At 52.8% G+C, this 26,908-nt stretch overlaps 3 protein-coding genes across 3 annotated transcripts; 1 reads left to right on the forward strand and 2 right to left on the reverse strand.

The window, feature by feature from the left end:
- Window positions 1–1,125: 1,125 nt before the first annotated feature.
- On the reverse strand, window positions 1,126–4,097 carry LOC136787417 (uncharacterized). Its single transcript, XM_066984611.1, has 3 exons — window positions 4,066–4,097; window positions 2,549–3,943; window positions 1,126–1,156 (listed from the first exon to the last, which is right to left on the reverse strand). Exons 2-3 carry the CDS (start codon window positions 3,862–3,864, stop codon window positions 1,126–1,128), a joined length of 1,347 nt encoding a protein of 448 aa, XP_066840712.1. The 5' UTR covers window positions 3,865–3,943; window positions 4,066–4,097.
- Window positions 4,098–13,615: 9,518 nt separating this feature from the next.
- On the forward strand, window positions 13,616–15,110 carry LOC125181416 (olfactory receptor 14C36-like). The gene has a single exon (XM_048056089.2). The coding sequence runs from the start codon at window positions 14,150–14,152 to the stop codon at window positions 15,080–15,082; it is 933 nt and encodes a 310-aa protein (XP_047912046.2). The 5' UTR covers window positions 13,616–14,149; the 3' UTR covers window positions 15,083–15,110.
- A 6,303-nt stretch (window positions 15,111–21,413) lies between these two features.
- Window positions 21,414–22,397, reverse strand: LOC136787418 (olfactory receptor 14C36-like). Its single transcript, XM_066984612.1, has one exon. It carries the CDS (start codon window positions 22,353–22,355, stop codon window positions 21,414–21,416), a length of 942 nt encoding a protein of 313 aa, XP_066840713.1. The 5' UTR covers window positions 22,356–22,397.
- Between the last annotated feature and the right edge of the window lie 4,511 nt (window positions 22,398–26,908).

Here is a 26,908-nt window from a genome sequence, read left to right on the forward strand (position 1 = left end):
GCGGGCCCCCGGGCGCCTTCGAGGACCCACCCCGGTGACCCCTGGCAGGCCCCTGGGTGCCCCCAAGGACCCACCTTGGTGAACCCTGGCAGGCCCTAGGGCGCCCCGGAGGATACATCCCAGTGACCCCCGGTGGGCCCCTGGGTGCCCCTGAGGAACCACCCCGGTGACCCCTGGCGTTCCCCCTGGCACCCCGGAGGACCCACGCCGGTTACCCGCGGCGGGCTCCCGGGCACCCACGAGGAGCCACCCGGTAACCTCTGGCGGGCCCCCGGGCGCCCCTGAGGACCCACCCCGGTGACCCCCGGCGGGCCCCAGGGTGACCTGGAGAACCCACCCAGGTGACCGATTGCGTGCTCCCTGGCGCCCCAGAGGACCCACCCTGGTGACCCTGGCAGGCCCCAGGGTGCCCTCGAGGACCCAAACCGGTGACCCCCAGAAGGCCCCAGAGTGCCCAGGAAGACCCACCCCAGTGACCCCCGGCGGGCCCCAGGGCGCCCCAGAGGACCCACCCAGGTGACTGACTGCGGGTCCCCTGGCGCCCTGGAGGACCCAGCCTGGTGACCCCAGCGGGCCCCCGGGCGCCACCAAGGACCCACCCTGGTGACCCCCGCCGGGCCCCAGTGTGCCCAAGAGGTTCCACCCCGGTGACCCCCGGCGGGCCCATGGGCGCCACCAAGGACCCACCCTGGTGTCTCACGGCGGGCCCCTGAGCATCCCGGAGGACCTACCCCGGTAACCCCCGGCAGGCCCCCGGGTGCCACCGAGGACCCACCCCAGTTACCACCGGCCGGACCCGGGGCGCCCCCGAGGATGCACCCCGGTGACCGCCTGCGCGCCCCCAGTCGTCCCCGAGGACCCACCCCGATGACCCCCGGCGGGCCCCCGGGCGCCCCCTAAGAGCCACTTCGGTGGCCCCCGACTCCCGACGCCTATTGGTACAGTTATAGGCACGTCCCTGGCTATAGGCAACCCCTATAGGTACCCCTATGGGTACCCCTCTAGGCTCAGCCCTGGCTATAGGTACGGCTATAGGTACCCTATAGGTACCCCTATAGGCCCATGCCTGGCTATAAGCTCGGCTCCAGCCCGCCCCCCACCACCCCCCGCCCCCGCCCCAGCCAATCACCGCGCGCCGCCGCGGCCAGAGCCGCAGCTGCCATGGAGACAGCAGGGGGGCGGGGCCAGGCGGAAGCCACGCCCACGTAGGGGAGGGGGCGAGGGCGGGGAGTGGCCGGGGAGGGGCAGGAGAAGGGGAGGGAAGGGGGGGGGCGGTGGGAGGGGGGGATGGAGGGATATGGGGTTGGGGATAGAGGGACAGGGATATAGGGACGGGGGGATATGGGGACGGGGATAGAGGGACGGGGATATAGGGACGGGGGATAGAGGCGTATGGGGACGGGGATATAGGGACAGGGGGATAGAGGGATATGGGGTCGGGGATATAGGGACATGGGTATAGGGAGAGGGAGATATGGGGACAGGGGGATATAGGGACAGGGGGATATGGGGACAGGGGGATATAGGAATGGGGATATGGGGACAGGGATATAGGGACATGGGTATAGGGACAGGGGGATATGGGGACGGGGATATGGGGACAGGGGATAGAGGGATGGGGATATAGGGACATGGGTATAGGGACAGGGCTATAGGGACAGCGGTATAGGGACAGGGGGATAGAGGGATATGGGGACGGGGATATAGGGAGAGGGGTATAGGGACAGGGGGATATGGGGATATGGGGAGGGGGATATGGGGACAGGGGATATGCAGACAGGGGGATAGAGGGACAGGGGGATATGGGGACGGGGGGATATGGGGACGGGTATAGCGACATGGGTACAGGGACAGAGGGATATGGGGTCAGGGATATACGGGCAGGGATATAGGGACGGGGGGATAGAGGGATATGGGGACGGGGATATAGGGACAAGGGGATATGTGGACAGGGGGATATGGGGACAGGGGGATATGGGGACAGGGGTATAGAGATATGGGGATATAGGGACAGGGGTATATGTGGATGGGGGATATAGGGACAGGGATATAGGGATGGGGATAGGGACAGGGGGATAGGGATAGGGGGATATAGGGACAGGGGTATAGGGATGGGGATAGGGACAGGGGGATAGGGATAGGGGGATATAGGGACAGGGGTATAGGGAGGTGGAGACGGGATATAGGGACAGGGGGATATGGGGACAGGGATATAGGGACAGGGGTATAGGCACAGGGGGATATGGGGACGGGGTATAGGGATAGGGGGACAGGGAGATGGGGATATAGGGACAGGAGTATAGGGAGGTGGAGACGGGGGATATAGGGACAGGGGGATATGGGGATAAAGGGATAGGGATATAGGGACAGAAATATAGGGACGGGGGGATATGGGGATGGGGGATATAGGGACAAGGATATGGGGACAGGGATGTATGGACAGGGGGATATGGGGACGGGGGGATATAGGGATGGGGACATAGGGACAGGGATATGGGGACAGGGGGATATGGGGAAGGGGGATAAAGTGATGGGGGGATATGGGGACGGGGGATATGGGGGCGGGGGATATAGGGACAGGGATATAGGAACAGGGGTATATGGGAACGGGGGATATAGGGACAGGGATATAAGGAGAGGGAGATATGGGGATGGGGGATATAGGGACAGGGATATAGGGAGAGGGAGATATGGGGATGGGGGATATAGGGACAGGAATATAGGGACAGGGATATATGGACAGAGGTAAAGGGACAAGGGTATATGGGGATTGGGGGATATGGGGATGAGGGGATATGGAGACAGGGTTATGGGGACGGGGGATAAAGGGATGGGAGATATTGGGATGGGGTATATAGGGACAGGGATATAGGAACAGGGGCATATGGGGACGGGGTATTTAGGGACAGGAGGATATAGGGATGGGGATATAGGGACGGGGGATATGGGGACGAGGGGATATGGGGATGGGGGATATGGCAATGGGGGGATAGAGGGACGGGGGATATATGGACAGGGTATATAGGGACAGGGATATAGAGATAGGGTGATATGGGGATGGGGGAATATGGGGACGGGGATATAGGGATGGGGATATAGGGACAGGGATATAGGGACGGGGGATATGACGGTGGGGGCATATAGGGATGGGGATATAGGGACTGGGATACAGGGACAGAGGGATATAGGGATGGGGATATAGGGACAGGGGGATATGGGGACAGGGGGATATAGGAATGGGAATATACAGACAGGGGGATATGGGGACAGAGGGATATAGGGACAGGGATATAGGGACGGGGGGATATGGGGACAGGGGAATATGGGGACGGGGGGATATAGGGATAGGGATATAGGGACAGGGATATAGGGAGAGGGATATAGGAACAGGATTATAGGGACAGGGGTATAGGTATATGGAATATAGGGACAGGGGTATAGGGAGATGGAGACGGGGGTATAGGGATAGGGGGATATGGGGACAGGGGGATATAGGGATGGGGATATTGGGACAGGGATATAGGGGCGGGGGATATGACGATGGGGGCATATAGGGATGGGGATATAGGGACAGGGAAATAGAGACAGAGGGGTATAGGGATAGGGATATAGGGACAGGGATATGGCCATGGGGGGATCTAGGGACCGAGATATATGGACAGGGGTATAGGGACAGGGGTATAGGGAGATGGAGACGAGGGTTATAGGGACAGGGGGATTTGGGTATGGGGGATATAGGGTTGGGCATATAGGGACCGGGATATAGGGACAGGGGTATAGGGACCGGGGGATATGGGGATGGTGGGATATGGGGACGGGTGGATATGGGGACAGGGGTGTGATGTATGAAGCATGTTTGTTCATTATTTCCCATGGCTATATTAAGAAGGAACAAAGGGAGTCGCCAGGTGGCTGTAAGGACCTTGAGGCTCCCTGCCTGTTGCTGTCTCGGACGGAAAGTTGAGAGAACTTTGTGTAAATACTATAACTGCAAAACTGCTAACCCACTGTCCTATCTTAAGACAAACCAACATGACCAGTTAAGGAGGGAAAAACACCACATACCAAGCAGAGGAAGACTACTGCCTTCATCCGTGCCGCAGTACCAGGCAGGGGGGCTACGTAACCCCGGAAGAACTCGATGATAAAAGGGGACTGTGAAGGGGGGGGGAGGGGGTGCACGCCGTTTGGAGGAGCATGGACTCCCCGGCCGCCCAGCGCTGTTTTGCTTGCTGATCGCTTACTCAATAAACTAATTCTTTCTGGCTAAAAGAGTAATTTATAACAAGGGGGATATGTGTACGGGGGGATATATGGATGGGGGATATCGGGACAGGGATATAGGGACAGGGGTATATGGGGAAGGGGGATAAGGGGATGGGGGGATATGGGAATGGGGGGATATGGGGACTGGGGGATATATGGACAGGGGATATAGGGACAGGGATATGGGGACAGGGGGATATGGGGACAGGTATATGGGGACGGGGGGATGTGGGGACGGGGGGATATAGGGACAGGGATATAGGGACAGAGATATAGGGACAGGGGTATACAGGGACAGGGGGATATGGGGATAGGGATTATAGGGACGGGGGATATAGAGACAGGGATATAGGGATATGGCTATAGGGGGTTATAGGGACAAGGATATGGGGACAAGGATGTATGGGGATGGGGTATATGGGGACGGGGATATAGGGACGGGGCATATGGGGACGGGGATATAGGGACAGGGATATAGGGGTATGGGGATGGGGGATATAGGGGCAGGGATATAGGGCTAGGGATATAGGGACAGGGAGATATGGGGACAGGGGGATATGGGGATCGGGGTATATGGGGATAGGCTAATAGGGATATGGGGATATAGGGACTGGGTGGATATGGGGACGGGGATATAGGGATGGGGCATATGGAAAGGGGGATATAGGGACAGGGATATAGGGATATGGGGAGGGGGGATATAGGGGCAGGGATATAGGGATGGGAATATAGGGACAGGGAGATATGGGGACAGAGGAATATGGGGACAGCGGTATAGGGACAGGGGGATATAGGGAGTTCAGGTGTACCCAAAGTCTTCCGTTTGTTGCTCATAGGAGGAGGCTCGTAGGGAATCCTAGAGTGCCTTGGGAGGCCTCTAGGGCATCCTAGAGCAAACTGGGGGTCACGGGGAGGCTTTCCGGGGGAGCTAGAGGGTACTGGGTGGCCCTGGTCGGTCTGTGAAGGATCTAGAGTGCAGGGGAGGACCGCAGGAGGCCTCCAGTGTTTCTGAGAGTGCACTAGAGAGCGCTGCAACGCTGCTGGAGGCCGCTGGATTCCTGGAAGTGTGTTACTTTGGCTCTAGGGTGTATGAGGAGGCTCGTAGGGCATCCTAGAGTGCCTTGGGAGGCCTCTAGGGCATCCTAGAGGAAACTGGGGCTCATCGGGAGGCTTTCCGGGTGAGCTAGAGGGCACTGGGTGGCCCTGGCCGACCTGCGAAATATCTACAGTGCAGGGAAGGACTACAGGAGGCCTCCAGTGTGCCCGAGCGCTGTGAGGCCTCCAGATGCCCCTGGATTCCAGGAACAGTCCTTATTTTGCGTCTATGTTTCAACAACATGCTCGTAGGACACCCTAGACTGCCCTGGGAGACTTCTAGGTCATCCTAAATGACAGAGGGTTTCACTTGGAGGCTTTCCGTTGGAGCTAGATGGCGCTGGTTGGCCCTGGTAGAACTGTGGAGGATCTAGAGTGCAGTTAGGTTTAGTGTCAGTGTTAGGATTAGTTTTAGGCTTTGGGTTAGGGTTAGGATTAGGGTTAGGGTTAAGGTTATGGTAATTGTTCGGGCTTGGGTTAGGGTTAATGTCAGATTTAGCTTTAGGGTTAGGGTTAGGTCTGCCGGGTGAGCTGCACAGGGCTAGCTCTGGACGTTTAGGGATAGCTGTATTTTTAGGGCTGGGGTTGGGTTAGGGTTAGCGTTGTTAGTGTTTGGAGAGAGAGAAAGTGCAGAGTACTGTTGTGTGTGGAGTTGCGTAAAGGCTCCCCAAGGGAGTTCAGGTGTACCGAAAGCCTTGTGTTGGGAGCAATTTTTGATGGGAGAAGTGGCGCCGTATGTGTTTTTTAGGGTCCTAATAGGGTTCGGCTCAGTGTTCTGGTTAATCATAGAATCATAGAATATCCTGAGTTGGAAGGGACCCATAAGGATCATCAAGTCCAACTCCTGGCACTGCACAGGTCTACCCAAAAGTTTAGACCATGTGACTAAGTGCACAGTCCAATCGCTTCTTAAATTCAGACAGGCTTGGTGCAGTGACTACTTCACTGGGGAGCCTGTTCCAGTGTGCAACCACCCTCTCGGTGAAGAACCTCTTCCTGATGTCCAGCCTAAACCTCCCCTGCCTCACCTTGACACCGTTCCCGTGGGTCCTATCACTGGTGATTACGGAGAATAGGTCACCTGCCTCTCCACTCCCCCTCGCGAGGAAGTTGTAGACTGCGATGAGGTCTCCCCTCAGCCTCCTCTTCTCCAGGCTGAACAGACCCAGTGACCTCAGCCGCTCCTCATATGTCTTCCCTTCTAGGCCCTTCACCATCTTCGTCGCCCTCCTCTGGACACTCTCCAACAGAGAGCCGGAGCCGCCAGGTCAACCCGGACCCGGGAAGGGGGGGCGGGACTGGGAGAAAAAAACGGGGAAGGAGACGGGAGAGCGACCCCACCCGCGCCGCGCGGAGCGGGGAAGTGGGGTCGTGCACGCCTTTCCGTGCCTCTTTCCCTCCCCTTAATACCCGTCCTCCCCCCCCCCCCCCCCCCCCCCCCCCCCCCCCCCCCCCCCCGCGGACCCCAAGCAAAGCGGGAAGAGGGCAGGAGGGAAAAGAGGGAGAAAAGCTAGTCCCCCCCCGCCCCCGACGGGGTAAAGAACGAATGAACCGAGGGCCGGCGCGCGCCCACGTGCGACAACCGCGCCCCCTTCCCTTTCCCCCTTCCCACCGCCTTCCCAGGGCGGTGGTGAAGGCAGTGGCGGTGGCAAGGGTGAAAAGTGACAAAAGCGTGTGTCGAGGGCTGACTCCCAATAGATCGCAGCGAGGGAGCTGCTCTGCTACGTACGAAACCCTGACCCAGAATCAGGTCGTCTATGAATGATTTAGCACCGGGTTCCCCATGAACATGTGGTACGCGACGGTAAGCATACAAGCGCCCAAGCCTTGAGCAGCCAGTTTCTCTGGGAGAATGCTGTGAGAAACGGTGTTGAAAGCCTTACTGATGTCCAGGTAGACCACATCCACAGCTGTTCCCTCGTCCACTGAGCACATTGCCTTGTCTTAGAAGGAGATCAGATTTGTCAAGCAGGACATCTCTTTGATAACCACCTACTGAATTGGCCTGATCACCTGATTGTCCTTTAAGTGTTGTGTGATGGTACTCAGGATAATCTGATCCATGAGCTTTTCCAACACCGTGGACAGAATAACAGATCCGTAGTTCCCCGACTCCTCCTTCCAGCCCTTCCTGTAGACAGACATCATATTTGCTAGTCACCAGTTGACTGCAACCTCCCCTGATAGCCAGGACTGCTGATCAGTGATGGAAAGCAGCTTGGCAAGTGGTTCTGCCAGCTCCCTCAGAAGTGACATGTGGATCCAATCTGGCTCCATAGATGTGTGTACATCTAAGTGGAGTAGCAGGTCTCTAACTATTTCCTCATGGATTATGAGGGCTTCATTCTGCTCCCTGTACTTATCTACCAGCTCTGGAGGCTTAGTACCAGGGAAACAGCTGGTCTTGCTGCTAAAAACTGAGGCAAAGAAGGAATTAAGTATCTCAGCCTTTTCCTCATGTCTTCTATGTTTCTATGTCACTATCTTTCCCCCCACATCCAATATAGGATGGAGATGCTCCTTAATGCTCTTGTTATGTATATATATATGTTACATATATATATATATATGTTATATATAATTACTCTTTTTGATAGTAATAGTCAGATAGAGCTCCAGTTAGGATTTGGCCATTCTGATTTTGTTCCTGCACAGCTTCGAGACATGGAGGACTGTGCTCCACACAAAATGAAAGAATGGATGGAAAAAAAGCACAGAAAAGGTGGAACCTGGCAGCCTTCCATCCCCTGCCCTTCTCTGAGTCTATGCTGCAATTTCATTCAACAGCTTACTCCTGTATTGTCCAAACTGTCCTGCAACTCCTGTTGCTGTTATCTTGTGAGAGACAGCACAATCAGGGTGAGCCATCTGCCTGCAGAAATTAACAGCTGACAGAATGGAGCATCTGTCTAGGAGAAGTTGGAGTGGCTGATGGGCCTGCCACAGGGGCTGGCGTGTGCCTGCAGGAAAAGTCACAGGGGTTGGAGAGGTATTGGCTGTGGCTTGTTGAGCATAGGTCAAGCCCCAGCATCTTCCAGTGATTTGTGTCTCTTTGCAATTGCCAGGGTGATGACACAGACTTTTCAAGCATTTCACAGTTTTTTTAGGATTCTGCACATTCTCAGAGGTGAAGTTCTAAAGCACTGGAGGTGCCCACTGCTCTAGGTGCCTGCCCATATCCTTTCACACTCCCTGCCACTCCTAACTCTCCTGCCTTTGGACAGATCTCTGGATGGCATGCTTAAGTAGTTGTTTAAACTTAAAGAAAACCTGAATCATATTTAGGAGATGTAACAATAGGAACATGATGGTTTGACCATCCTAAGGATATTCAAAGCTTTGAAGAGCTATTGTAATTAGCCTGGAGGAGAAGGGGGAAGTGAAGGAGAAAGGGAGAGTGAAGAAGTGGGGAAAAGCATCCCCCACTGTCCATACCAGTTCCATCCCCCCACCTCCTGCCCCAGCCCGCATAGATTTACTCCCTGAGGAGAAAAGGCAAAAAGTGTAAAAGAATGTAATTATTAATAGTTTTAAGAGATGAAGAGATGGTTCCTGAGGTACAGACATGGCAATAATTTTATCCTGTCATAAGTCAGTGTTATCCAATACAGCAAAAGAGTACCTTAAACCAGCCCCCAGAATTGATAAACAGCACGGCATGGAAGACACACAGTTAGTAGTGTGCTACATAACACAATTCTGAAAACAAGCACAACAGACCCGAGATCAAAAAGATCAACATTGTGATCAGCAACTGTTAAGCTGTTCTAATGCTTGTAACAATTTACTTTTAAAATGCTCTGGTCAGATCTGTCATCTCAACCTTTGTGCTCCACGCTAGGCACCAAAAAGACTTGCTGTGGTTTGACCCAGAAGGCAGCTCAGCACTGCAAATCTGTTCATGCAATGGGATGAAGGAGAGAACTGGGAGGAAAAAAAAAAAAAAAAAGACACAAAAGGAATAAGTTATTATTGTTATTGTTACAGACACCAATAGACTAAGGGCATGATATTTTTGTGTGCATATCAAAAGACAGGAAAGGTGGTGGTGATCAATTGAAAAGTGTTGGACCTGAGCATGATGTATATGGTATGGAATGAGGGGTGGATATTGTCCTAGTTTTGGCGGTGATAGAGTTAATTTTTCTTCCTAGTAGCTGGTATGGTGCTGTCTTTCATATTTACAGAATCACAGAGCAGTTTGGGTAGGTAGTTTTCCATACACTCTTCCCCCAGCTTGTGGCATTACATGGGGTTGTTGTGCCCAAGTGCAGGACCCGGCACTTAGCCTTGTTGAACTTCATACAGTTGGTCTCAGCCCATGGGTGCAGCCTATCCAGATCCCTCTGCAGAGCCCTCCTACCCTCGAGCAGATCAACACTCTCTCTGAACTTGGTGTCATCTGCAAACTTACTGAGGGTGCACTTGATTCCCTCGTCCAGATCATTGATGGACATATTGAAGAGAACTGGCCCCAGTCCTGGGCCATGGGGGACACCACTAGTGACTGGCCTCCAGCTGCATTTAGCTCCATTCACCACGGCTCTTTGGACCTGGCCACCCAGCCAGTTTTTAACTCATTGATGCATACATCCATCCAGGCCTTGAGCAGCCAGTTCCTCCAGGAGAATGCTGTGGGAAATGGTTTCCAAAGCCTTACTGAGGTCTAGGTAGACCACATCCACAGCCTTTCCCTTGTCCACTGAGAGCATCACCTTGTCTTCAAAGGAGATCAGATTTGCCAAGCAGGACCTGGCTTTGATAAACCCATGCTGACTGGGCCTGATCACCTGGTTGTCCTGGAAGCGTTGCGTGATGGTACTCAATCTGCTCCATGAGCTTCCCCAGCACCGAGGTCAGCCTGACAGGCCTGTAGTTCCCCAGATCCTCCGTCCGGCCCTTCTTGTAGACAGACGTCGTATTTGCTAGTCACCAGCTGACTGGGACCTCCCCTGCTAGCCAGGACTGCTGATAAATGATGGAAAGCAGCTTGGAGAGCACTTCAGCCAGCTCCCTCAGTACCTCAGATGGGTGGATCCCATCTAGCCCCCTAGACTTGTGTACATCTAAGTGCAGTAGCAGTTTTCTAACCATTTCCTCATGGATTATGAGAGCTTCATTCTGCTCAAGGTCCTTATCTACCAGCTCAGGGGGCTGAGTACTAGGGGAACAACTGATCTTGCTGCTAAACACTGAGGTAAAGAATGCACTAAGTAGCTCAGCCTTTTCCTCATCTCTTCTAATTCTGTTTTCCCACATCCAATAAAAGATGAAGATTCTCCTTAATTCTCTTTCCTTTCCTTTCCTTTCCTTTCCTTTCCTTTCCTTTCCTTTCCTTTCCTTTCCTTTCCTTTCCTTTCCTTTCCTTTCCTTTCCTTTCCTTCCTTTCCTTTCCTTTCCTTTCCTTTCCTTTCCTTTCCTTTCCTTTCCTTTCCTTTCCTTTCCTTTCCTTTCCTTTCCTTTCCTTTCCTTTCCTTTCCTTTCCTTTCCTTTCCTTTCCTTTCCTTTCCTTTCCTTTCCTTTCCTTTCCTTTCCTTTCCTTTCCTTTCCTTTCCTTTCCTTTCCTTTCCTTTCCTTTCCTTTCCTTTCCTTTCCTTTCCTTTCCTTTCCTTTCCTTTCCTTTCCTTTCCTTTTTCCTTTCCTTTCCTTTCCTTTCCTTTCCTTTCCTTTCCTTTCCTTTCCTTTCCTTTCCTTTCCTTTCCTTTCCTTTCCTTTCCTTTCCTTTCCTTTCCTTTCCTTTCCTTTCCTTTCCTTTCCTTTCCTTTCCTTTCCTTTCCTTTCCTTTCCTTTCCTTTCCTTTCCTTTCCTTTCCTTTCCTTTCCTTTCCTTTCCTTTCCTTTCCTTTCCTTTCCTTTCCTTTCCTTTCCTTTCCTTTCCTTTTCCTTTCCTTTCCTTTCCTTTTCCTTTCCTTTCCTTTCCTTTCCTTTTCTTTCCTTTTTTTCCTTTCCTTTTCTTTCCTTTTTCTTTTCTTTTTCCTTTCTTTTGTGCAAGGACCAATTTGGTCCTTGCACAGCCTAACAACATTTAGGACACAGCTTCAGACAAAATGACAGCATACATGAGAAGCACAGAGAAGGTGGAATCTGGCAGCCTTCCATCCACTAGCCTTCTGTGAGTCTTGGCTGCAATTCCATTCAACTAGTTACTCCTCTACTGTCCACAATATCCAGTAACTCCTCATTGATGCTATCTTGTGACAGACAGCGCAATCAGGGTGAGCCATCTGCCTGCAGAAATTAACGTCTGACAGAATGGAGCATCTGTCCAGGAGAACCCTGAGAAAATGCAGAATTTTACCTACAGAAACCTCTTGACATTTACAAGGAGAAGAGCCTAGTCCTGCACCAGAGGAAGAGGAACCCCACACATCGGGGCTGACTGGGACCCTGCTGAGTGAGCAGTGCCCAGGAGGAGGAGGGCATGGGCACCATGAGGGATGCCATACGAGCTGTGGTGCCTGCTCAGCAGGAACCAGGCCAGCTTCCTACAGAGCTGCCTTACGAGGAGCATGGCCACCAAGAAAATCTGAGTTATCAGACTCAGCTCAGATCCGGTGTGACACCACTTGCATATGGGTGTCCCAGTGTGTAGCTCCTCATTTAGGAGAGGTGCAGCACAGTGCCCAGAGAGGTTCTGCCAAGCTGGGGTTCAGGGCCAAAATCACCTGCCCTGTGTAGAGAGGTTGAGGGACCTGGGTTTCTCTTGCCCTGTGGCGTGGAGACTCCAAGCAGAGCAAAAGCAGATTGAGACTGGGTTAAGGGTGCTTTTGGAGATGCTGTAGCTTTCCTATGTAGGGGAAAACAGCATGAGACAGAAATAATGCCACAAAGTTGATTTCAGGATGTTGAGACTGGACATGAAGAGAAAGAAATCCCCACCTCTGGCTACTCCAGGAAGAGCCCTGAGCAATGAGTGAAAGGAAAGGATCTCCCTTCCCAGGGGCTGGGAATCAAAGCCTGGCCCTCGTGCTTGGTGAAACACATCCAGTTTTCCTACACATCAGTGACACCTTCACATTGCCTTTGTCTACTTGTCCTCACTGCCTCCAATGTTCTGCTCTAACGAGCTCCAAGGGAGGCTATGTCAGTGCTGGCCCTCAGGGGGACACTCCAGGAAACTTGCATCTGACTTGGACTTCTTGAGAGACGTCTTTAATTTTTTTTCAGTACCTGATGTTCATGAGCTGATCACCAAAGCCACCAGAGGGGTGATTCCAATGCCTTGGGCTGGATCTCTGCTGCTGAGCTGGGCCGGGCTCCTGGGACAGAGAGAGCTCCTGGCAAGAGAGCCCTGGTGCAGAGAGACAGCTCTGCCCAGGAGCAGCTCCTGTGCACAGTGCAGCAGGGCTGGGGGCTCTGACTGCAGGTGGCACAGGGAGAGGAGAGGAGAAAGAGGTTGGAGGCAGTTGGGAGTGGGAGCATGCTGAGAGCTGACTGCAGGAGAAATCTGCACAGCTCTTGACAAGGTAAGTCTCTGGCTGCAGGGCCATGCAGCTGCAGGTCCTGGAAGGGTCTCCTTCTGGGTCTTGTTTCTGGGAAGGCAGTGGGCAATGGAGTAGGCTTTGAGAGTCCTGCTGGATTGCACTTCGAGGTGAGGAAGTCTGGCAGAAGCCCCTTGGAGTGCCCTAAGCCCGGTGCCCCCAGTCAGGTCAGAACACCCTGCCCTGGCTGGCCATGCCGGGCTCTCTGTCAGCTGCCCCATAGCTCCTGCAGCCATGGAGGTGCCCCTTGGCAGGGCCCTGCTGGTGGCAGGGTGCTTCAGGGCAGCGCTGAGCACAGCCGCGTGGGATGGGGTCTGTGAGCACGGGCAGGGGGAAAGAAGAGGTGGGCGCAGAGCAGCAGCTCCTGGCAGGGACAGCTTCAGGCAGCAGAGAGAGGGGCAAGTGGCCAGAAGGAGCTGTTGCCAGAAATGCCATGGCAGGGGGCATTCGGGCACCTCGCGGCCATGCCCTGCAGTGCAGATGTCTTCCCCTGGAGCAGCCCCTCCCTGGACTCCTCCGCCCCCTGGAGCCATGGGCTTTTGGGCAGGCATGGCCAGCACAGCAGGCAGAGCCCAGATGAGGAGAAGCTCCCCAGCTCCCCGTCTGGCTCACTGTGGACCTCCTCCCTCAGCAGCAGCACGGCACCATTTTTTCTGGGGTCCTCCTTGTGGCATCCTTTTGGTATCTAGGTGCCCCAAGAAGAAGACACCTCCGTGCTAAGGCCATGTCTGTGCTGCTCGGTCTGTCTGTGCACAGCTGGAGTGAGGTCTCTGCACTCCTGGATAGGAGTAAAGAGCTGAGATCATGCTCAGGCACCCTGAGACAAGGTGAGGATTCTGTCCAGCTGCACTTTTCTGGGGCTTCTCTGCCCTCAGCTGTCTCCAGTTTCTTTTCTGGGAAACAACCGAGTGGGATGGTTCTCCTGTACATTACAGGGGCAAGTGGAATAAAAAAAAGTAAAAAAACCTCTTCGTTCTCCTCTGAAGTCAGATGAGTTGAGCAACAGCACTCCAAAGCTCATGGATGAGAGAAGAAGACTGACATTGAGTTTCCCCCATGCTCCTGCTTCCCTCCTGCTGCACAGCAGGAAGGACTCCTCTGGAGCCCACACCAGCCCCTGCTCCCAGTGCCACTCTCAGCCAGCACCAGCCACAGCTCAAGCAAGAGAGCTGCAGAAAGGTTCTCCTGCAAAGAGAAAGCCTCGGGCTGGGACGTGTTCCAAAACTTGCAATAGGTTTTCTTTTAAAAAGTCTGTTCTAACTTTGTTCTGTCTTCTCACCAACAGAGAACCTTGTCCAATATCAGCAAATGCCCAACAGCAGCTCTGTGAGCGAGTTCCTCCTGCTGGCATTCGCAGACACACGGGAGCTGCAGCTCCTGCACTTCGGGCTCTTCCTGGGCATCTACCTGGCTGCCCTCCTGGGCAACGGCCTCATCCTCACCGCCGTAGCCTGCGACCACCGCCTCCACACCCCCATGTACTTCTTCCTCCTCAACCTCGCCCTCCTCGACCTGGGCTGCATCTCCACCACTCTGCCCAAAGCCATGACCAATGCCCTCTGGGACAACAGGGCCATCTCCTATGCAGAATGTGTTACCCAACTCTTTGTCTTTGCCTTCTTGTTTGAAGCTGAGTTTTGTCTTCTCACAGTCATGGCCTACGACCGCTACGTTGCCATCTGCAAGCCCCTGCACTACGGGAGCCTCCTGCGCACCAGAGCTTGTGCCAAGATAGCAGCAGCTGCCTGGGGCAGTGGCTTTCTCAATGCTGTCCTGCACACAGCCAATACATTTTCCCTGCCCTTCTGCCAAGGCAATGCAGTGGACCAGTTCTTCTGTGAAATCCCCCAGATTCTCAAGCTCTCCTGCTCAGATACCTACCTCAGGGAAGTTGGGGCACTTGTGTTTAGTGTTTCTTTAGCCCTTGGTTGCTTTGTTTTCATTGTGGTATCCTATGTGCAGATCTTCAGGGCTGTGCTGAGGATGCCCTCTGAGCAGGGCCGGCACAAGGCCTTTTCCACATGCCTCCCTCACCTGGCTGTGATCTCCCTGTTTCTCATTACCATCATGTTTGCCTACCTGAAGCCCCCCTCCATCTCCTCCCCATCCCCGGACCTTGCGGTATCTTTTCTGTACTCCGTGGTACCTCCAGCAGTGAACCCCCTCATCTACAGCATGAGGAACAAGAAGCTCAAGGATGCAGTGAGGAAATTGTTTGAATACATATTTCTTCAGAATTAATAATGTGCCTTTACATTCCCAGTTTATTTCAGAAACAGTTAGGAAAGTAATTTGATTTTATTTGTCTTGATAACTATTTTCTCCAAGTTGTGGTTTTGATTTAAGTAATATCATTCTTAGCCTACTACCTGTTAATTTATCTCTTTACTTTTCCCAATCATCTCATGTATATCTAAAGCCAGGCTTTCTGTGTAACTACAGACAATAAAGAAGCAAGCAAAAATTCATAGGTCTCAGCTGTAGTCTATTCCCATCTCCTGTGAACCGGCAAAGGAACTATTTTAAAAAAATAGCAAACGCTATTTGTGACAGCGATGCTTGACCACATCCTTGAAATGGGGCCTCAATACACACAGCTGTGTTTTAGGACAGATGTTTCATAACAGGAGCCCACCTTTCCCCTCTCCTTCCATTCTTCTACCTTTTATTGCTGAGTGTGACATCATATGGTATGGAATATCTCTGTGGTTGTTTTAGGTCAGCTGCCCTGGTGATGTCCCCTCCCTATCTCTTGCCCACCCCCAGCCTGCTGGCTCTTGAGGGGGAGGAGGATTAAAGGGATTCCTGATGCTGTGCCAGTATTGCTCAGCAGTAGACAAAACTCTGCAGTGATACCACTGCTGTTCTAGCTACACGAGCAGAGCACAGCACTGTGTGGGCTTCTGCAGGAAAAGTTAACTCCATCCCAGCCAGATCCAGTATAGTCACATATCGAAAACACAGCACCACAGGGGCTGCTCTGCAGAGAGTAACTCCGTCCCAGCCAGAGTCAGTACAGGGCTCCATGATGGACAAGAAAGCTCCCTCTGAGCTCTGTGGTGAGCCAGGAAGGGCCTAATAAGCACCAGCACACCTGAGGAAGCCTAAAGGCCCTTCTGAAGGTTGACTTATCCCCACCTGGGACGCACTGCTGGGCCGTGGGGAGAGCTATGAGAAAGACTTGTGTGAAGGCTGTGAGAAACACGGAAATGTCACTGCGATTGCCCCAGGGCTGCAAGAAATCACTTGCCAGACTTCTTTGCCAGGGCTGTGTGAGCCCAGGAGACAGCAGTGAATGGAGCCTGCAGAGCGTGAGCCTGTCCGAGGTGGACTGACCAGAGCTCAAGTGCTCAATCTGGTGTGAGCAGGCAGAGGAGAGCTCTGCACCCCCAGGGCACGCAGCAGCCCCAGCAAAGGAGTCTGGTGAGTGATTCGTTGCAGCCCTGGGGCAATGGCAGTGACCCCATGAGCTGGTTCTGCCTCCCAACCTGCCCAGCACGGCCCTGCAGAGTGTCCCTGTGCCCTGGGCAGCACAGCCCCCTCGCTCTGCAGAGCAGCACCTCTGATTGTCATGTTAGAGATTTCAGCTTTTGACTAAAACCATACTTCAGGGCTGTTTTCAGTTTTCTCCATAGGGGCAGCCACTTCTTCCAAGATGCCTGAGGGGAGCTGAGGCCTGCATGAAAGCCTGTGAAATGTTACCCTGGATCCATAGGAGTCATTCTGGAACCAAAACTTGTACATAGGATGTACACTTTTGTGGTGGTGCAGAGCTGATGGGCACATTGTGCCGGATGCTCCTACAGAAGTTTGTGCCCTTTTCCCTTCTGACTACAACATCACTTCTGTCTCACGAATGGAGTAGCTGACAGGTGAGACAGATAGTCTGATATCATGAAAGCCATCAGAAAGCTGATCCCAATAAGATAACCAATATGAGGATGACAGGAGAAGCCTGGCCAACAGAGAAATGAGATTTGGGGGAGGGAAGAGAAACTTGGAAAGCAGAAATTAATGACTTTGTAGAGGTAATTGTTTTCACATGATGTTGATGATGCTTTAAAACTGACTTAAAACAGTCATGTAAAGCCCTTACCCTATTCTGACCAGTAACCCTAATCCCTAAACTTCAATGTTACTCCAACACCTTGACACAAATCCCTTCTGACGCGCCACGCCCTGTTTGCCCGCCCTGTTCGCCGCGCTCCTGGTCACTCGCGCTCCCCAGGGGCTGCTTTTGAAAGGCTGGGGAGGGAGTGCTGCTGGCTCCACCTACGCCTCGTCAGCCTCCCTCACGAGGGCTGCCGGGTCCTGGCGGCTCCCTCGATGTGGCTCCTTCAAGTGGCCTCGATGCCAAAAAAAACCAACCCTGCCTGTCCTGATCCCCCCCTCCGCTGCAGAACGCGTCTGCCCCGGAGCCGATTGCCAGTCATGTACTCAAGCAGAAGGGACAGGACAACCCATATCCGGGCCTTCTTTCTGTATGGGCCCTCCTGGATATGTAGGCAGAGGGGACCCCACAGTCAGCATGCCAACCAGGTGCGTGCTGCTGGCCTACCAGGGCCGCTGGCAGACGTCAGCCAAAAAGTACAGTTCCCAGGGAGAAGTCAAGGGTGACCTGCCACCTACAGACAGAAGTGACCACACAGTCCCCTTTCCATGACATGTTCTTGCTGCTGCCCTATGAAATGCAGAGACAGAAGTGACCTCACAATCACTGCCACAGTCACATTCCTCCTGCTGGGGCAGGAGATCCTGAGGCAGAGCTGAGCTCCTCAGAGCATTCCCACCCATCTCCTTCCTGTGTTTTACAAGCTGTTCAGATCCATGGCCACTCACATTCATCTTTGAATGCCATGACTGCAGAGCAACCTCATGGTTCCTGTCCTGCCCCAAGGGGTGAAGGGCCTAAAGTTATGGCTTAGTAGAGGGGTTGAAGATGAGGAGGTTAATGCACAGGAACAGGGTTTTTGGGTGTTAGGTGTTCATGTATATGATTAGGGACTAGGGCTCACCTTTCTGTGTTAGAGATTAAGCAAAGGTTTAATGGGAAGGTTTTGGTATTCTTAGGTGGGTATCACGTCTGTGTTTAGGGTATGGACAAGCTTTGTGTTTTAGGGTTTTTTTTAGGTCTCTTAAGCAGTTTTCTAGGGTTAAATAGAGCATTTTAATGCTAGTGTTAAGGGCAGGGATCAGAGTGATTAAGAGAGTAAAAGGAAGGGGAAGGGGCTATGGGCTGAGTTTTGGCTTCAAGGGGTGCTTTGAAGTCAGGCATTAGAGTAGTGGATTCCTGACAGTGTGTGGAGTAGCATTTAGGTTTAAGGATTAATGTTGCTAGTTAAAATAGGGCAAGGTCTTTACATGACTCTTTTCAGTCAGTGTTACAGCAAAATCAACATTGCCTGAACCTTCTAACCTCCCAGAAATCATTAATTTCTGCTGGCCAAGCTCCTCTTCCCTCTCCCAGATCTCACATCTCTCCTGGCCAGGCTTCTCCTGACTTCCCCATATCAGTCATCTTCTTAGGGGCAGTTTTTTGATGGCTTTCATGATCTCAGAGTATCTGTCTTACCTCTGTTGGATACTCCTTTCTTGAGACAGATGCGGCACCTAAGCCAGGATGGAAAAGAACACAAAGGCTGTAGGTGCACCCTGCACAATGTGCCCAGCATCTCTGTACCACCCCAAAAATTTGTTTTCTTCCTCTAACTTTTGGATATAGAATGGCTCCTATGGATCCAGGGTAACTTTTTCCAGGCCCTCATGCACGGTTCAGTTTGCCCCGGGCATCTTGGAGGCAGTAGCCCACACTGTGTAGAAAACAGAAAGCAGCCCTGAAGGATGACTTTAGGCAAATGCTGACACCTCTAACATGCTAGCTCCTGCCCAAGACCTCTTCCTTTATGGGGCCTACCACGTACTTAGAAACAGCGGATCTCATAAACTACATGCACAGCAAGAGCCTTCTGCTTGCCTTTCAGGTACTTTTGCAGATGTGAGCCTAATGGCACCGATCCCAGCCAGGAGTCAAGGAATGAGCTGCCAGCTATTTCTCAAAGAAGCCACCTCACAGGCCATTTAACAGCCATTCACTTCCTGCTGGACTTAGAATTTCTGAGGCACCACTGACCTCATAATACCACACCTACAAAACTCCCCCTTTTTGGCCTAGGACCTGCCCATGTAGAAGTGATCTGGTTGTGATCCTTCAAGCCCATGGCACTGCTGCTGGACTCCCAGCCTCTCTGATTCATGGGAGCCAGTTCTGTGCCAGTCCTGAGAGGTGCTAGGGCAGGAGGGACCTTGCAGGCAATGTCCAAGCTCCGTACCTGTTGGCGGTCTCTCAGCTCCTTGTGCACAGAGAGGATCATGCTCACGTCCAGAAGCCTTGTGCTGAAGCTGGCCTAGAAGACACTCAGGGGAAGCGCCCTTCCAGCTCCAGCCCCAGACCCAGCTGGCGGTGCTGCTCTGCAGAGCGAGGGGGCTGTGCTGCCCAGGGCATGGGGACACTCTGCAGGGCCGTGCTGGGCAGGCAGGGAGGCAGACCCAGCTCATGGGGTCACTGCCATTGCCCCAAGGCTGCAACGAATCACTCGCCAGACTCCTTTGCTGGGGCTGCTGCGTGCCCTGGGGGTGCAGAGTTCTCCTCTGCCTGCTCACACCAGATTGAGCACTTGAGCTCTAGTCAGTCCACCTTGGACAGGCTCATGTTCTGCAGGCTCCATTCACTTCTCTCTCACAGGTTCACGCTGCCCCTGAAGATGTCCCTGCATGCTCTGCACACACCACTCCTGCCCGCAGGTCCCACGTGTCCCTCCAACCCTCCCGTCTTCCCCTGCAGTAGTGGTACCTCGCCGCAGCAGGTTGGTGCATCTCCAGGCTCAGGGGTGTTTCCTGAGGGCCTGCCCCGTGTGGGGAGTGGCGGGGAGGAAGAGAGCAAGGTCAGCTCCTGGGGCATGGCTGAGCACAGCCCAGCCATCCTGCACCGCAGGCAGGCCCCTTCTCCCAGGCTGAGGTACACGTGCAAGATGGACACTTCTCCAGCAGTCCAGCTTTGTGTAGGGCCCTTCAGCCCTGCCCCAGTCCCAGGACTCCCCTCCTTTTCCTCCTCCACCCATAGACATCTGCCAAAGCCCTGAGTTTCCTTGTTTCTCACAGCTGTCACACAAGTCTTTCTCCTGGCCCTCCCCGCTGCCCAGCACTGTCTCCCAGGTGGCACTGAGTGACATGGTGCTCAGCAATAAATATTGGGGTTATCTTTCGAAGACCGGGTAGAAGTTTCTCAGAGGCTGTTTGCAGAGATGGTGAAATATTGCATATTCAACATTTTGCGGGGTTGATTTATTTTTGAAAATAAGCACAAGGCAGTGCTTGGCAGGACCATGGGGTGACTCTAAGGGCACAAAAGACAGGAAAATGCTGCACCAGAACTGGTCCACAAGTCTTTAAACTGGGTCTCCTCAATTATTATTCTGTCTTATGTGCCTTCACCTGCTGTATCTTCACCACCTCCCCTGGCATTGCAGATCCTTCCTTAGCCCCTGGACACCTCAGATTTGTTTTTCCCTCTAAAAGATTCTTTGGATGGTCACTCATTTTCTGAGTTCTAATCACTACTCACTGAGCACACTGTGCCTGGGTTCCCCTGACATCTCCTGGCAGCTACAGATTCCTCTCCAGGCTGGCACTGGCCATCAGCCCCCACTGCATTGGACACATTTTCATGCAGATGAGTCCAAGACCAGTTGTTTTCTGCTTTGGCAAGTGCTGTCATAAAGGTAGCTCTTGGTCCTGCTCTTGATCCCTCACAGACCACCCTAGGACTTTCAGCCTGTGTCCTTCACTCCATGAAGAAGCCCAGAAAAGAGAAGAGCAGGGAGCAACCCCTTGGCTGTATTCTTGGCAGCAGCTTTGGAAGAAGTGTCCAGGCTTCTGGGTTTGCCCTGAGCAGCCCCGTTTGTTTCCGTGGTGCTAGCAGGGAGGCCAGCTGTGACCCAGGGCTGCACATTGCCTGCTGCTGCCTGCAGGGACAGGGATGTCACTGCAGAGACAAGAAGACTGTCATCGAGGCACGTGAGACCTCAGGACTAACCCAGGCACAAGAGCACAAGAGAACAATGTGGAAGCCAAGAGAGCAGCAGTGAAAAGGCCACGTCCTGCTGCTGGCCATGGCCATGGCTCCAGGGAAGCAGCAGCCCTGACCCGAAGGCAGCAGAGAGGCAGAGCCCAGCGGGCAGTGAGGGGCAGCCCTGAGGACCACCGGGGCTGCTCCTCCATGTGGCAGCTGGGCTCTTGGTCCTGAGCCTCTCCTGCATGCTGGGGCTGCTCTCTCAGCCCCAGAGGAGGTGGGAAGAGATGGCAGCTGAGAAGACTGAATTTCTGAAAACTTCCTTATTGGGTTTGTCTACACAGGAAACCGGGATCTATAGGTTAATGATTAACAAGTAGGAGGATAAGAATATTAATTCTATCAGAAACAATAGTTAGTGAAAATAATAATAAAGACAAATACTAAAAAATATATCTTAAAATTTCCTGAGAAAACATAGCATTTTTGATTTTATGTATATTATTATAGGTGAATATGCTGTATAATTGTGTATTCTAGCAGTGTCCTCACTGCTTCCCTTAGTTCCTGGTTCCTCATGCTGTAGATGAGGGGGTTCACTGCTGGGGGTACCACTGAGTACAGAAAAGATACCGCAAGGTCCAGGGATGGGGAGGAGATGGAGGGGGGCTTCAGGTAGGCAAACAAGCCAGTGCTCACAAAGAGGGAGATCACGGCCAGGTGAGGGAGGCACGTGGAAAAGGCTTTGTGCCGGCCTTGCTCAGAGGGCATCCTCAGCACAGCCCTGAAGATCTGCACATACGAGAAAACAATGAAAACAAAACAACCAAAGACTAAAGAAAGACTGAAGACGAGTGCCCCAACTTCCCTGAGGTAGGCATCTGAGCAGGAGAGCTTGAGGATCTGGGGGATTTCACAGAAGAACTGGTCCACTGCATTACCATGACAGAGGGGCAGGGAAAATGTATTGGCTGTGTGCAGGACAGCATTGAGAAAGCCACTGCCCCAGGCAGCTGCTGCCATCTGGGCACAAGCTGTGCTGCCCAGGAGGCTCCCGTAGTGCAGGGGCTTGCAGATGGCAACGTAGCGGTCGTAGGCCATGATGGTGAGAAGGGAAAACTCTGCTCCAATGAAGAAGATGAAAAAGAGGACTTGGGCAGCACATGCTTCATAAGAGATGGCCCTGGTGTCCCAGAGGGCATTGGCCATGGCTTTGGGCAGAGTGGTGGAGATGCAGCCCAGGTCGAGGAGGGCGAGGTTGAGGAGGAAGAAGTACATGGGTGTGTGGAGGCGGTGGTCGCAGGCTACGGCGGTGAGGATGAGGCCGTTGCCCAGGAGGGCAGCCAGGTAGATGCCCAGGAAGAGCCCGAAGTGCAGGAGCTGCAGCTCCCACGTGTCTGCGAATGCCAGCAGGAGGAACTTTCCCACAGAGCTGCTGTTGGGCATTTGCTGTTTCTGGGAATGGAGTCCTGCCCAAGGATGAAAAATGTATTAATAAGTAAGAATACTTATCTGAGAAGAACTTGTTCCATTTTTCTCTTAACACCCCCTAAACACTTGTCTCCTTTCAGGCACACATTTGGCAGGTCCCTTTCAGGAGTTCTGATTGATGCTGCCTGGCAGTGCCCCTGGGAGCAGGGGACTCTGCTCTAGGAAGTGCAGAAGGCAGTCCTGCCCTACACCAGGAGGTGAAAAGGAATATTGGGTAATCCCAGATTCAATGACCTGATAATAAAGACTTTTTCCATATTGTTGCTTCCAGTTCATCCAACTGCACAGAAGGGCTGTTGGGATTTTTTTTTTTTTGTGTGTGTGTGTATTTTTTGTTTGTTTGTTTTGTTTTGTTTTTTATTTGTTTGTTTGTTTAGCTGCTCACCCCACTTCTGAGGACTTTTCCTATGGCATAAATCCTGGGCATTTCTGCTGCACTCCAAGTGAAACCTTGCAGATTCTCAGAGTCACAGATACTGCCTTTTTAGAGCAGAGTGCTCTTCAGAGAGTAGAGCCAGTCTGTCCATCAGTTCTGGTCTCAGCTGCCCTGTGCTGGCAGATCTTTGAGCTAGAGGACAATTCTGCTTCTATGTTCCTAGAGTCGTAGAATCATAGAATATTCTGACTTGGAAGGGTTCCACAAGGATCACCAAATTCCACCCCTGAACCTGTACATGAACACCCCAAAATCAGTCCATACGCCTGAGGGGGTAGCCCAAATATTTGTTGAATTCTGGCAGCCTCAGTGCTGTGACACTTTCCCTGTGGTGCCTGTTCCGGTGCCTACAAAACCTGGACACTATTGAGTGCAGAAGAATCCAGGCTCAAAGTGCACATCTCCAGACCCCTCACCCTGACCCCATACTCCCCTTCCAGCCAAGCACACCGAGGGCTCACTCCATGTGCATGTGAATCCCCCACCCCCAGCCAGCCTGGAAACAAGAACAGCAGCAGCACGGCCAGGTGGAGAAGCCAGGAGGAATGCCAGCGTGCTGCTGCCAGGGGAGGCAAGGCCAGGGAGGGACAGACGGACACTCAGCAGACCCTCCTGTGCTGCAGCTCTGCCTGCAGAGGAGGCAGCTTCTGCTGGGGACAGCGGGGGCTTGAGGGCAGAAACTCTGCTGGTGGGAGAGGAGAGCAGGGGGTGTCCCAGGGAAGGCTCCTGCCCTGCAGGGGATGGCAGGGAGGTGCCTGAGCCCTCCCTCGCACAGCATTTCTGGCAGCAGCTCCCTCTCACCACTTGCCCATGTCCCTGCTGCCTGCCCATGTCCCTGCTGAGAGCTGTTTCTGTGTCCCCATGTTTCCTCCCAGTCCATGCTCACAGACCTCATCCCACAAGCTGTGTGCTCAGCTCTGCCCTGCAGATGACTCTGAGTACAGGGCCCTGTCCATGGGCATCACAGTGGTTGCAGCTCCTAAACAGAAGCTCTGGTAAATACTGAGGAGACCACACACATGATGCTGGTGCAGTCTTCCAGCTGTAGTGGCTGAAAGGACTTTATCAAGTTCATCACTGACATATTAATCTCTCAGTGCAATACTCTAGGAATCTCAGTCTCCTCTACACTCCAGAAAATCCATTGCCGTGAAACCTGCCTTCCCTCCACTGCAGGAATCTGAAAGCAGAGAAATGAAAAAAATCCTCTTCAGATTAACCAAGACGTGGTCTTTCTCTTGAAATGCTCCCTCATAAATGCCATTCTCTAAAGCACCTTCTAGTCCACATTACAGGTAGAGTGAGACCCATCCTGACAGATGCTATCAGGCATCGGATGTGCCAGCTGTAGAAAACACCTCTGGCGACCCCACCTGCATTGCCCTGCTGCCAGAGACTCACGGTGTCAAGAGTCTGCAGATCTCTCCTGCCACACGCTGCCCTCTGTTGCTGCGCTCCTCACTGCCTCCAAGCCCCTCCCTCCTTCTCTCCTCTCCCCATGCCACCTGCGGTCAGAGCCCCCAGCCCTGCTGTGCTGTGCAGAGGAGCTGCTCCTGGGCAGAGCTGTCTCTCTGCAGCACTGCCCGCTTGCCAGGAGCTCCCCTTGGGTCCAGGAGCCTGGCCCAGCTCAGCAGCACAGCACCGGACCATGGCATCGCTTGCTCTGTGCCATTGGGCTCCCTCGAGGTGTCCCCAAGGCCTCAGGACTGACAGCTCCCAAAGGCAGCAGGTTCTCTGCTGGGGTGTGGTGTTTGAAGCAGGCTGAATTCATCACCGACTGCTCTTCTCTGAACACAGGAGAGATGCATTTTAGAAGTGTGATTTGTGCTAGAGTGTGTGGTTGTCTAACATGAGTACAAATAATTCCCTCCCTTAATCCTTTCCTTTTCCATGGTGTGGTAGCACACCTCAGCCATGACAGGCAGGGATCATTTCACCTCTCTGAACACCCTTCACCATTTCATTTAGGAACTGAGAAGAAACGTCTTTCTGATTCGTGTCCCAAAAAGAGAGAGGGGACCAGAATGCTCTAAAAGGGTTTCCATGAAGAAAGGGGAATGGTACACTAAGACACCATTCATGGAGTTTCCCCAGCTGTCCATCTGGAAGATACTCTACCCATAGACAAATCTCTTCTTCTTCTTTTGCATGACCGGCACGGTGACTGGGATGTGGAACACCCTCATCATTGTGCTGGCGCCTACAAGCAAACACCTACAGATGCCCGTGGCCTTCTTCCTGGGGGAAATTTGTCCTCCTTGCAGACCTTGTCCACCACCCTGCGCCAAATGCTGGCCAGCTTCCTGATTGGGGACAGCACCCCCTTTGCTCACGGAGGTGGGAGCACTATCAGCTGCACCTTCTGCATGGCTGGAGTGCTTCCTGCTGGGGGCCATGTCCTACGGTCAGCCCTGGGCTGTATGCCATCCCTGTTCTCTGCAAGGCTTGGGAAGGGGAAGGTCTGACTCCAGAAGGCAGCTGTACCTGAACCAGGGGAATTTCTCTCATGTACAGTAATTATTTTTCCTCCTCCCAGCTACAGTTCTCTGGCCCCAGTGTCATGGACCCCTTCTGTGATTTTGTCCCATTGCTGGAGTTCTCCTGCAGTGCCATGGTGATACTCATTGTCTTTGCTTTCATAATCTATATTTTGGATCCAATCTTCCTCTCATGCAGTTTTCATGTGTGTGTGTTCTGTGTTGGCAGGCCCAAGGCCTTATCCACCTGCTCTACTGTCCTCATGAGTGTCACTGCTTTCTATGATACCGCCATCACTGTCTGTGAAGAGCAGAACAGCCCTCCTCAGAGATCTTAATCCCTTTCCCAAACCTTCCTCATCCCCCTTGTCAATCCTCAGGTTGCTAGAGGTGGCTTTGGAAGGGTGACAGAGGTGTTAGTGGAGCTGCAGATGTCATCATAAGACCTATCTCAAAGACCTTGGAAAGGACAAATTGATCAAAGACATTCCTTGGGACTTGGAAAAGGCAGATGTCAAATCCATCTTCTAGTAGAAGGGCAAGCAGAAGGATGATTAAGCCTAACCAAGGAGTAAAATGCCAGATTTAGCATTAGCCCCCAACCCAGACCTAAACTAAAACTTCAAATCTTCCCTTATCCTAAACCTTGAACAGGATCCTTGAGCAGAAAACCAATCCCTCCCTCAATGCCCTTGCCATTCCCTTAACCCTGGAATGTGATCTCTAATCCCTAAACATTAACCTGAACATCTAACTCCCAAAGCCCTCCAGCATGCACACAGCACATCTCAGTTTTAACCTCACTCCTACCACTAACTTAAGCTGTTTATGCTCTTGGGGCACGTCATGGACAATGAGGTCCTGCAGCAGTGCGTGGCTTTGGAAGACACATGTGAGGTGGAAGGTATGTGATCAGATCAAAGGCCACAAGGAGGAGCTGGCTGGGAATGTTGTGATGAGGTCAGGTGTGCCTCAGGATCTGCTGGGCCTGCAGGAGGCACGTGGCTGTGAAGGAGGCTGGGAGGTCACTTCTGTCTCTGGAGCTGACCCAAACCAGCAGGAGGAATGTGGCACAGACAGGGACCGTAAAGGCCAGAAGCATGCACATGGCATTGAAGATGATGGTGAGGCACCTTTTGTTCTGGTCAGGTGACAGACCACAGGAAGGCTGATGGGATGGGAGTCATGCTTGAGGTATAGTTAGTGAGACCATAGAATCATAGAATGGCTCCTGTTGGAAGGGACCTTAAAGGTCATCTAGTTCCAACTCCCCGGCCGTAAGTAGGGATGTCCCCCATGAGATCAGGTTGCCCAGGGCCTCATCTAACCTGCTCTTGAACAGCTCCAGGGATGGGGCATCTCTAAGGTCTCTCAGCAACCTGTTCCACTGCCTCACCACCCTCTGAGTGAAGAATTTCCTCCTAACCTCTAACCTAAATCTCCCCTCTTTTACCTTAAAACCATTCCCCCTTGTTCTGTCATTATCTAATTGAGAAAAGAGTCACTCTCCATCTTTTTTATAACCACCCTTTAAGTACTGAAAGGCCACAAAGAGGTCACCTAGGGGCTTTCTCTTCTCCAGGCTGAACAGCTCC

This window comes from Anser cygnoides, chromosome 29 (genome assembly GCF_040182565.1).
Source record: "Anser cygnoides isolate HZ-2024a breed goose chromosome 29, Taihu_goose_T2T_genome, whole genome shotgun sequence".
Taxonomy (NCBI): domain Eukaryota; kingdom Metazoa; phylum Chordata; class Aves; order Anseriformes; family Anatidae; genus Anser; species Anser cygnoides.